The following is a 12,791-nucleotide window of genomic DNA, read 5'->3' on the forward strand; positions in this document are numbered from 1 at the left end:
AAACAAAGAAGGTTTTTATGACATTCTATGGATTATAAGAATCGTCTGCAACTATAAGCAATATCCAGAATTATGTGCAACCATTGCTATAATCAGTAATGAGTTCGATTTAACTCAATCATACATGCTATCATCTATATTAAGCTATAGACAAAATGTAATATATTCTAAGACTTCATGTCTCGAAATTTTTATCAGGAACTGCAGCAACCTCGGGCATTTCATCCAACGGAGTTTTCTCCTTTGCTGATGGAAATACTTTGTCACAGTCCTTAGCTCCAATTTTCGTAAACTCTCTAACAAGCACGTCCACATGTGCAGATAAAGATGTCCTAAACTGATTGGAGCAGCTCTTGTCACCTTGATCAACATCCTGCACCCCACCTTTGGTCAAACAACCTACTTGAGCACCATCTATGTATGCTTTGCATGCCACCAGAATATCATGAGCTCGACTGCAGAATTGCCCAGCCACGAAGTCCTCAAAATTCTGAAACAAAAAATAACCTCAATGGTCCAATATTTTAACCAAAAAAAAAAACAGTTACAACTAAAACGTAATTTGCAAAACATACACACATAAATACATACACACACAAAAAGCGGGGGAGAAGCGCTAGATAGTTATAACTGCATTAGAAATTTGGGCGGGAAATAAAGCTCCTATAAAAGAGCTGTTGTATTTTGTTTTTAGACACTTTTGAATTGTTAATGTAAAGACAGGATCACGTTTATCATGTGGAGGGGAGAGTATTTGACTCTCTTGGAGGTTGTTGAATGTGCAGATACAATATTGAAATATAGAAAATATACAGTTTATACTTACTTTTCTAGTTGTTAGTGTAAGTGAGTGCATCTTAGATAGGTTTTCAATCCAGAAACCTATCAATTTGGTCCGACCTGCCGGATCAGTGAGACAGGAGTGAGATTGTTAGGTTCCTAAATTGGGAACCCACTTTCAAGACTCCCTTCCTCCCCAAGAAACACAAAAAGAAAGAGAAGTCTGAATGTTATTCACGAGTACAGTATCTGTACAATCAAACGCAGAGGCATAACCCTCTTCCATAGGTATAAACCCGTAAACAACTAAGCAATCAATAATTCCCCCAATCCCTTCTACTCAGCCTCTATTTATACAATCTTACAATCTCACCAAAACTGTCCTAACTATTAGTTTGTTATATTCATTTCCTCCTATTTCTCCTCTCATAAACTACCCATCCTTTCTTATTCTTATCCCTATCAGAGATGGAGGGGAAATTAAATGCGTTGGAAGGAAGAATTGAGGGAAGGTTGAATGTGATCGAGGGACAAATGGAGACTATTGAGATGACGGTAGATGGATTGAAGGCGGAGACGATGGGCTTACGTCAAGAGCTTAAAGAATTTATGCGAATGTTTGGAGAAAGAGGGCGAAATGACGAGAGCCATCGAGAGGGGAGTCAAGGTTCGGTGAATGGAAGCAGAGGAGGACGAAGAGAAGGCGATGACTTAAAAGATCTGAGTAGTGCGCAACCAAACTGGGTGAAGAGGATCGAGTTACCAACCTTCAAAGGAATCGATCCGCTGGGTTGGATTTCTCGCGTAGAGAAATTTTGAGATCCAGAAGGCGACGAAAAGGGAAAAACTCTGATTAGCGTACGTCTGCATGGAAGGGAGCGCAAGCTACTGGTTCCACTTCTGGAAAGAGAAAACTCAGGCGCCAACATGGGAAGGTTTGCGGGAAGCTCTAATAAGGAGGTTTGGAGGTCGCGACAGAGGAACAATGTTCGAGAGGTTAGCGGCGGTCAAACAAAAGAGCAACGTCGATGAGAATATCCAGGATTTTGAGATGTTAGTGGCGCAAACGAAGGGAGTGACGGAGGATCAGCTCCTTGAGTATTTTTCAGCGGGTCTGCAAGGGGAAGTTCGAAGTCAAATTCGACCGCATAATCCCCGGGATTTATTAATAGCGATGGAGGTTGCGCAAGATGTGGAGGAGGCTAGTCAAGGCGTGCAACGACAGGAGGAATCAGAACCAAGAGCTGCCAGTCGTGGGGGCGATATCAAGGTGGGATCGACATCGTAGCGAGATCGGAACTGTTTAAACCAAGTCTAGGACGATCGGGAGTAGCAAAGAATACAGCGACGACACAAAGGGAAGCTCCTCAAGGAACAATAGTGTCCCGAGCTAGGAGTAGCACCATGAGCGACGGTCATGGAAGAGGAGAGAGAAATTTGCCTTACCCCGAGTACGTCAGGAGGAGGGAAGAGGGGTTGTGCTTCCATTGTGGGAGCCCTTATAGTCCAGAACATCGTTGCCCAAAAAGAAGCTTGCCCGTGAGCCCTTATAGTCCAAACAGTCTCTTAGCAATTGGCCGAACGGTCTTACAATTAGAATGAAGACTGGGGAGGAAAAGGTGGATGGAAGATGTTGGAAGTCCCATTCCGATTAGAGATACCTCACCTTACATGTCGGTTTTGTGGGTTGAGTTAGGCTTAAAAACTCACTTTCTAATATGGTATTAGAGCCATGATTAAAGCCTTTGCTAGCAATATTTCTTGTTTCTTGGGCATTTCCATTCCACCCTTGTTGGGCCGTTATCGGACCACCCAATTTCTACTATCACGCACGAGATGTCTATACCTTGGCGTGAAGGGGGTGTGTTGGAAGTCTCACATCGACTAGAGATAAGGCCAATTTATAATATATAAGTGAGCTGCAAATCTCACCTTACAAGCCAGTTTTGCGGGGTTGAGTTAAACTTAAAATCCACTTCTGCCACCGGCGACCGTAAAAATTTCATCTTTTCTTGAATACCTCAATGAGTAGTGCCTAGTTGATGTCTGCAATTGTTCGACACTGTTTGTCGCTGTCTGGCACTGTTTGCCGCTGTCTGGCACTGTTTGCCGCTGTCTGGCACTGTTTGCCGCTGTCGAGTGTCGTTTGTCATTGTCTGGTGCCGTTTACCGTTGGCACCAATTTTCCATGAGCTATCCACATAAGTTTGTCACCATCAACCTCTGTTTCTTGTCATTCCGACGTCGTCCGCTAATGCCTGCCATCTTGTCACCATCGACCACCGCCACAGTTTAGTCTGGCGACCAATGGATCTGGATTGCCTCCTTAAGCCTAACTCAACCCCACAAAACCGGCTTGTAGGGTGAGGTTTGCACCCACTTATAAAGTATGAATTAGCCTTATCTCTAGTCGATGTGGGACTTCCAACACATGACGAATGACGGAAACTATGAAAGTGGAATGTCATAATGGTCTCTTTTATTCATCAAAGCACCACTAGGAACCATGGTTGGATTTTGTTGAGAACTGTAAGGATGACAGATTCGAGGAACAAAGATTGAGACTTACGATGACATTAAAGGCGAAAGATAGGTTGGAGGTCCAAAGGTTTTGTGCTGAACTACTCCCAAATGGTGATACTTAGCACTGTATCACAAGAACCACGGGCTAAACAAACTAGACTCAGGCCCAAGGAGAAAGTGACCAATAACGAATGAAGAAAAAAGTGACGAAGTGGCACGGTCTGCTGACTTTGAAATCAGGAACCAAGGACGTATATGGACTCAACATGATTCGGTGAGTCAAACAATAATGAAAAAGAGATTTGAAGGACTTTGGGTTCCAAAACAACCTAAGGAGAAAACCCTAGGTCTGAGTTACAACCACCAAAACTAAGAAACAAGGACAAAAATGCACTCAGGAGGCTCCAGCAAGACGAATGGCAGTGTCACAGTGTAATTTCCACACTAGAAAGGTGGCGCGTGACAAACACATACTGGAAGCTGATCGTAGAGAAGTCATGCATGACGTTGCATGTGGAGGAGAATGAGGCAACGACAACCAAGGATGGGTCGCGCTCCTCGATGCGCACAAAACCCCTAACTTCGCCAGAGAAAACAAGACAGCAGCGGCGACGGAGGTTGAACAGATGTGGGACATGTGGCGGTGCTTGGATGAGAACTAGCCCTCGACACAGGCAGGATTTTGTGAAGAGGTGGACCAGCGAACAAAAAAAGGGCCTTGTCGTTCTTGATGCACCTGCAGAGGGGAGAGAACTTTTTGAAGCTTGGAAAGACATCGAAGACCATTTCCTTAGGGCTTATGATTCTGGAAAAGAGGTGACCAGAATGCTGGAAGCTAATAAAATCCAAGAAGAATGGAAGTCATTGGAGGAGGAATTGCCACCACCCAAACCTCCAGACCTGAATTGGAGGGCAGTTGCCAGAGGGTTCCATTCATATGATTACACAATGATGAAGAGGAGTCAGGAGATCAAATCTTACAATTCCAACCTTGAGGACAAGGTTATTCTGCAGTGGGGTGTAATGTTAGGATCTAGCATGATAGATAGATTGGGTTTAGGAGTTAAGGGTGTGCGGGTGTCGGTTGTAAAAAGGGGAGCGGGTCAGAGCTGCTATAAATAGAGCTCTTGTAACTCTATAGAGGGGATCGAGTGTATTTTTGTGTAAAGTCAGGTCTTTAGCCTGTAGAGGGAGGTTATGCTCCCAACCCATTCTTTGTAAAGAGGATTCTTTTATGGTGAATAATAGAAAATCCCATTCTTCCATTATTGTTTTTATCTTCTGAGTGTGTTCTTGTTAGGTTCCAAACCCAGGTACCTAACATACTATGATAAGTGGTATTATACCACCACTCAACCAAAGCTAACCACTTTGACCAATCCTGAGGAACATTGCAACATGCATCTTAAGAAGGTTTCCAAACATCTATTAACAACCTCAGTTTAATTTGTCCATCAGTTTGAGGATGACAGACAATAGAAAGCTGGAACTGTGCACCTTGAAAAGCCATTAAATTTGTTTGATACCACTGATGTAGACAATTCTAGGAGAAGGAATTACTCAGAATTTAAAGAATTTGGGATTCTAAGGGAAGACTGGATTCCAAACTGTACTGAATTAGGAGAGATTTTGGAATTTTTATAAATGAATATGAATTAGTAAGTCAGAACATCACTTCCTTATTTAGAAATAACTATTAACCATTTCTAACAACTACAAAAGAAAAACAGAGTAGCCGACTATACAAAGTCCTATATCAAAAACATAGCTCCACAAAGCGGAGAAAGGCATCCCAAGTGATGATCTGATGATTAGAAAACATCCACTAATACTATGCAAGAGTATGTCCCTACATAAAGAAGGGAAGAAATGTAATAAGTTCATGAAGAGAAGTGTGTATAAGAGCAAAATAGCATTCAGCTTGAAAAAAGCAGGCAAGTCGTTCAGAGCCATCAAAGGCTAGAAGGTGCATCTTCGGTGGACTCACAGTGTGCAGTAATCGAGGACCACCTGCATTGGCAGATTGCTGAAGAATCTGATCATGATAGCCATCTCCACTTGAACACTGTGACAGTGTTCCTTGAACTGTGTTTGCATCACAACGTCAGGGCAATACTTTAATGAAGCAGTTCATTTTTTGGAGGCATGAGACATCAATGAAAGAACCAATTGATACTGATGAAGGATGAATGAGAAAACGTCTATCAAGCAAAGTAAGGTCCTAAAAGAATAAGAGAAATCCAACAAATTCTTCACTACTGAAGCAATTGCCCATCCCACTGAATATACCAGGTTGTGAACCACAGTTCACAGCAAAACAGAATTATGGGAAATATAACATCAGCAGTATTTCTTCAACTACTTGGGGAGCCTTTTTGTCTCTAATGGGCCCAACATCCTACATCCTTTGACAGATTAGGCCCAGTTGTATACTGATCAGCGTGGCCCAGGTCAACTTTTTCATTAGTAACAGCAGTGAACATATCTTAAGTGAATATGGGTGTGCTGTTGAACGGATAAATAATACATTAATGCACCATGTTGTTCCCAAATAACTATACAATAAAGTGTGCAATGCATGAAATATGGGATTCACGTGATAAGACATTCCATCAGTGTGCAATAAGGTATGAGTGAACATGACAAGGTACACTTTCTCAAACGATAAAAATTGTTTAATATACGCAAAAATGAAACAAGATATTTCAAGAATCAAACCTTTGGAGGTCTTCTCATGATATACTCCATTGTCCTCAATGATAGGATGAATGTGTTCTCATTGTAATGCAAGGAATTAAATGCACCCTCTTTAGAACCCATTAGATGGGCAAATCCAGGCTCATTATAGTATGGCTCTGAATTCAGGATTAGACCCTGTATAGAGACCAGAACCTGTAAAATTGTTGAAACACCTGGTTGCCACTTCTCATTCTCATGGCCAGACCAGGTGTTAAGTAGACTAAGGCAAACTTTGCCAGAACTATATAAATTTGGGTTGAGCCGAAGCCCACAAGAGTGGTAGTGGACGTCCTGCATTGAAAAATGCCCCTTGGTTAGATTTGAAAAAAGAAAAATGTGAACATGAAAAAATGTGTAGTCCAGATACAGTATCCTCAACCACTGACCGGGGGTATAGTGGGATAGCTACTTGGGAAGAAAAAATCAAAAAAGAAAAGGCCATCATGATAAGGTGTTCCCTCTGCTCCAATAATTACTGCCCTCAAAAGATCTATTCTTGATTCATAAACTCTGACAAATATTGAATCTGATCAAGATAAAATCAAGTGTCAAAGAAACAGCAAGGGATTTCCCGAAAAGCATGCAGCATATTGCTCATAATCATTCAAAACATAATATATAGCCATGTTAACTTCCAGTTTCAGACTAAAATTGTATCTGGACTCCATGAACGGAAACAATATATGGTCCTTTTGTATGACAATAAGTACCCTTATCATATTAATAACAATCACAATCATACCATAAGATCCATCAGCTTGAAAAGAAATCAATTTAATAAAATACAGAGTGACTTGGTGGAAATTATTTTAGGCATTATTACAGGAATACTAAACAAACTCTCACCCGGCAAATCCTTCTCCAATGACTTCCACTCTTCCTGGAGTCTTTTAGCACATTTCTGTGAAACCTGTTCAGGAAATAAATTGACATGAAGCCTAAATAATTAATATTAAAACTGAAAAAAGAAAGGAATGCATTAAAGTGTTACCTGTTTCATGGAACAGCTAGCATTAAGAAAGTAATGATCTGAAGTGTTTTCAATAGTGTCAAATTGTTTAAAGTTTTGAAATTTCCTCAAAATTTCATCTCTGGCTTCATCGGATATTGTAGCAACAGCACTTTCGGCAGCTGCTCCATTATTTCCATCTCCCACAGGATAATGAACTCTAGAGTTATCAAACAAGGGCTCCGGAGCAGCACTAAAAGGAACAAAGGGACCAACAAAACTTGATTTAACAGTATAACTAGAGAGTGGCTGAAAATGAAGATCTTTCTTCGACCACATATCATTATTAAATCCAGCTCCAGGAAAATGAAAAGAAGATCCAACAAAATTTGAATGATTCAAAGTTTTACTTCCATCTGCTGTCGTAGAATTTCCAAAATGTCCCCAATGTGGTACCTCACTTGCATTTGGCAGTTTCTTGGCCTCAAAATTGTCTACAAAGATGTTGCTAGCTGGAGCATAAAAAATGTTAGCCTTCTTTTTACTTTCAGAAGGTCCTGTAAATAAATTAGATTTAGATGACTTCATTCCAAATGCCAACTTTGGCTTATGCCTCCTGTGTTTTGAGGCATTTGATTTCTTCTTATTCAGGCAATTTACCAGAGGGGAAGATAACTCTACTCCAGAAGGGTGCTGAATAATAGTATTCATTTTAACTTGCAAATTAGAATTACCTGCAGAAGGTCCTTGAGTTTCAAGGTTAGAAGGTTCTAATGTTAACAAATGCTGAGATGAATCAGTCACTTGAGAAACGTAAGCACCAGACATGGTATGAGACCAAGGAGACAACGAATGATTGTTAGTTTTCTTCAAACCTAGATCTGCCATCCAAGGAATAGGTACCTCAATTCCGGGAGGTATATCCACATTATCAAAATGATTCTGTATTAAAGCAGATTGGTCTGCATCAATGTAATCATCCGAAAACAAATCAGAGTAGTCATCATCATCACATGAACTGTCAGCATTATGCCCATCACCTGATCCAGATTTATCCATAACATCATCATCTAACAATTCCTGAAAAGAGATTTCCAGCAAAATTTGAGTCTTTCACATTGTTGGAAAAGATAACAACAACCATTTGTGAGAAACGGTAAGTCGTATACCATATTTTGATGATCACCATAATCATCATGAACTGTTGCTATCGCCTTCCCCTTGTCAATTTTACCAACTTTATCACCAACTAATACTAATTCAGTAGAATCATTGTCGTCATCTATGTCAATCACATCATGCCTTATGGCCTACAAAAGTAAAATACAATTAATATACAAATCTATATAAATCCCATAGTCATAATTGAATCTAAAAAAAAAAAAAAAGAAAACTATATAAAAGGGGAAAAGTTGTTATTGAAGTGTATGTAAATTCAATTAATTCAGTCAACTTGAATATCTCAGTCAAAATTAGGAAATAAAGCGACACTGTTCAAAATTTCTGATGTTATAAAAAAGAATTAATCAGCAATTCAGCATGTTAAGATATTCCCAGCAATGATACAACTGGACAAGAAACAACTATACAATTAGGAATTGCAATTACAATATGTTAACAGAAAAGAACCCAAATTTAAATATGAACATAGCTTTATATGTAACAATACCAGAAAAGTTTCAGGGGAACAAAAGAAAAGAATGAAAACGCTACACAGAAAAACCTTTTTATATCAAATTATTTGGCAAGCTTGTTAATTCTTCGTTTGTTGAGCAACCAAACCAATTTATTCCTTCCAACAATAGCATAATTCAGTCAAAATTCTTATCTCTTTAGTTTTTCTGAAGCGTCACTAAAAAAAAATACAGAAGAGAAAGCAGATATGATCACGAACACAGTGAAATTAAATATTAGCTAAATCACCAACCATTGTGCCAAAAACTCCTAAAACGTCAGCTAATATTGGTAACAAGAGCGCAATCATTAGGAAAAAAAACCCAAAATCTCAAAAGTTGGTTAACTTGGTAACACATGAACATACGATATCAAATTAATGTTTGCCACATCGTCCAAAATCAAGATTGTCGGTGAAAAAACGTACAAAAAGGACCAACTTGGGCTGATAAAAACAATTTCCCAACCTGACTAAAAATGATTACACTCCGGAGGCTAAACTGAAAAAATGAAACAAAATGAGAGCCAAAAATGTTTTCTTTTTCGCAAAAACAACATTACAAACCAAAAAACACACAAAATTTACAATGTTAAAATCAAGAAACTATACCCCTCCTGAAACCAAACACCAATAAACGAAGCTCGTACCGAGAAAACTCGAACTCCATCAAATGCATGCCATCGCAAAACTAAAAAAATAAAGCCTTTAGGAAATAAAAAGCGTCATGAAACCCAAATTGATCAACCAAAACGATCATCATTCAAAACCTCATATCAGAACAAAAACTTCAAGAATTTAGCCAGAGCTCGGGCTACATAAAACAATTTCCAAAAAAATAAAACCAAATTAAATTAAAGAAAAATATTAGTGATGATACATAGACACTGAGATATATATTTATACAATCATATAGTTATATAGTTACACACCTCTTCCGGCTTCATCGAATTGGGAGTGTTGCTAGTCACCGGAGGTGGAATCTCGACGAAGCCGGGGTCCATCTCTCGATGAAAACAGCTTCGGAAACGGGAACACAGTCGAAGATAACGACGGCGTTTCAATGCAGAGAATCGGCAGAGTCGCGAATTTTGAGGGAGTGAGTGCGGAAGGGGTTATTACTGGGAAGTGGAGTGAGAAGAATGCTGGTGGATCGTGCGATGGAAATGGGAAACGGTGCGTTTGAAGAGAGAGAAGAGAGAGAAACAAAAGGGAGAAAACGCAAGAGGAGAGAGAATAGGAAATGATCCAATGTGAAGAGCGAAGAGGCAGGAGAAAGGTTCTTATCGAAGGGGGTTCGCGCCTTGTCATGAACATTGACATGGCCAGCAACGAACAACGAGTGTGGGTGTGTGTAATTTATATGTGTGTGCGCATTTTTTCTTTCTTTTTTTTTTTTTGGGTTGATGAGAAAGAACTCGCGAAATAAATATTCTAATTCACAATGGACTTTGGCCACCTTTTCCAAACCAACATTGGAAATTGAAATATTTAACTTTTTTATTAATTGAAATTAAAATCTTTAATGAAACTAATATATTTTAATATTTTTTATAAAAAGGAATTATTGTTGATTATATAAATGTTTATTATTATCATCAATAGTTTTAATTATTAAAGAAAAGTGTTAAATTTATTGACTTGGGATGATATTAACAACTTATAAGTAAACTTAGGTCTAATTAGGTCTATGATTTATTTTAATTTCTAATTTTTTTTATTTAATTTTTTAAAATATAGAGATACCTATGTACTTGTGAAAAATTGAGTTATTTTGTTACTACAAATAGGCTAGTCAAAACAAAATAAATAAAAGTATGTCTACATAATGTGATAATTCAAAACAAACTGTTATGAAAATAGAAACAACTTTAGAGTATTAAAAATTTATTTCATTTATTGGTGCAAGATGGCTCTAAAAGAATATGAATAGTTTATAAACATCTAAAATCATTTCATGCAAACATAATATTATCAATAAATTAATGAGTAAACCAAAGCAGAATCACACAAGGATTTATATTGTTTCACTTCCACCTGAAACTACGTCTAGTTTCTTAAGCTACCTGCTTAAGAAATTCACTTATCAAATACCTTATACAATTATCAACCTCTCCAGGTTATAATGAGTATAAACCACTCTAGGTATCAATCTCTCCAAGAAACACGAGTATAAACCTCTCTGGGTTACAACGAGTATTAACATCTCCAAGCATCCTTTCTTAATCTCCTCCTGAGATAGAGAACTCACAATGACATCAAAATAATCTCTCACGCATAGGGTATAACTTCACTTGGTGAAGGATTTACAATGGTTTACACACAACCCAATATTACTCTATACAAAGAGGAATATAACTCTAATGCTCACATAGTATTCTCTGTTTTCTTTCCTCCTAATATGACAATGTTTTAACATTTCAGTTTCTTTCGCATTCTTCTTATTTTCATAATCTAGATCTTGGTACTTAAAGTCACATTGTGCCTTTTAACTAGTGATGCATATTCCATTGAGAATTGTTACCAATGAGGAGCATTGGTATCTTGAAGCTACAGTGAAATTTTGATGATGATAAAAGCTGAAGAATTGAAGACTCTAAATGCATCTTTGTTAAACGCATTTTGTAGAAACAAATGTATAGGATAAAATGTAATGATGTAAAAACTCTTAGAATTTTTCATATTTAGTGAGTCATTGCACAAATAATCGATTATCAAGAGGAATAATCGATTATCACAAGCCAGTTTAGAAGAGAGTTGCTTGCGCAAATAATCGATTATCACTGTTTCATTTAATTTTGTCCAAGTCTCTGGAATAATCGATTATTGCTCAGGATAATCGATTATCACCATTTTGAAAACCCCATAACGGACACAAATAATCGATTATCACTTATGATAATCGATTATCAGTGGCAGTTGGGAGATGTTTTTTTAGTTTTTGACCCTGCACGAAACTAGGCTTATAAATAGAGGTCTTCACAGCTCTTAGAAATAACTTTTCAATTGAGAGTATTAGAGTTTTGTGCCTAAGGGAAGCTCTCTGTGAGTGAAAAGGATCTATGCCATTTTGAGAATACAGTTTGTCTGAGGAAGTTCTCAAAGTGATAGAGTGCTCTTGCCTGGTCTTGTGAATAGGAGAAGCTCGCGTTTTGTGTGTCAAAAGTCGGAGCGGTTCTCTTCAAGTTGGCTGAGCAGGTTCTTCCGTTCGTTTGTCGAAGGAAGGTGTTTTCTATTCTTTGCTTATTTTGATTATCTGATTGTAATCTTCAAACCATATTTTAGTGAAAAAGGTTAATCACTATTTATAGTGATTAACGACTGGACGTAGAATCTTTTGATTCGAACCAGGATAAAAATTGTGTTGATTTTCTTGATCCCTAAACTCTTAGCACATATTTTAACTTGTGTTGTGATCGTTACACGCTTTCCGCTATCTATATTTTATTCCGCTGCGCGACTCTATAACGGTACCGATTGTTCCTACAAGAATATCTTCAAAATCTTTTTCTTTCTTCATTTGGAAGTTCTTGATATTGCATTCAGAATACATTAGTTCCTCTAAATTATTTCTTCTTTCCTTTTTAGTCATTCAACAATTCTGAATTTCAAATATAATGTGTTGCGACTTCAATCTTCAAGAGATTCTCTTGAGGTCTTTGATCTACAAAGTATTTCCCTTTCTCATCATTGGTTGATAAAATATTTGACAGCATTCACAATATTCAATCAAAGATCTCAATGTCGAAAAAGAATCTCATATTTCTTAAATCAGTCATATCAAAAACATGTGTCATACATTTCTTGAAAGTAATCATACCAATATCATTGTTATTATAAAATAGATCATCAACATAGATGTTGACAATTAATATGTTCTCTTCAGTGCCTCTTTTTATGAATAAGATTTATTCACTTGGTAATTTTTTAAAGTCATTATGCATGAATTGTGCCTCTATACAACTAAACCAAGCTTTAAGTGTTTGTCTTAAACCATACAAAGCTTTATGTAACTTTTAATTCTTGTGCTCTTTCCCTTTTTTCATATATACCTTTCGACTATGTAACTTGTTATCTCTTTTTCTTCTTCTTCACTTAATCCTTGACCACTAACAAAGTCTTCCATTT

At 37.8% G+C, this 12,791-nt stretch overlaps 1 protein-coding gene across 3 annotated transcripts; it reads right to left on the reverse strand.

Annotated features, from left to right (window-relative positions):
- On the reverse strand, positions 1–10,089 carry LOC124838828 (putative ubiquitin-conjugating enzyme E2 25). 3 transcript variants are annotated; one of them, XM_088099160.1, is made up of 8 exons: positions 9,596–10,087; positions 8,161–8,301; positions 7,726–8,071; positions 7,034–7,548; positions 6,889–6,952; positions 6,429–6,568; positions 6,022–6,333; positions 1–490 (listed from the first exon to the last, which is right to left on the reverse strand). In XM_088099160.1, exons 1-8 carry the CDS (start codon positions 9,665–9,667, stop codon positions 176–178), a joined length of 1,905 nt encoding a protein of 634 aa, XP_087955286.1. In that variant the 5' UTR covers positions 9,668–10,087; the 3' UTR covers positions 1–175. The 3 variants fall into 3 exon arrangements, with proteins under 3 accessions (XP_087955286.1, XP_047170476.1, XP_047170475.1); XM_047314520.2 differs by having other exon boundaries at positions 7,034–7,503; positions 9,596–10,086; XM_047314519.2 differs by having other exon boundaries at positions 7,034–8,071; positions 9,596–10,089.
- Positions 10,090–12,791: the final 2,702 nt, after the last annotated feature.

This window comes from Vigna umbellata, chromosome 9, assembly GCF_029865625.1.
Source record: "Vigna umbellata cultivar VRB3 chromosome 9, Vumbellata_1.0, whole genome shotgun sequence".
Classification (NCBI taxonomy): Eukaryota; Viridiplantae; Streptophyta; class Magnoliopsida; order Fabales; family Fabaceae; genus Vigna; species Vigna umbellata.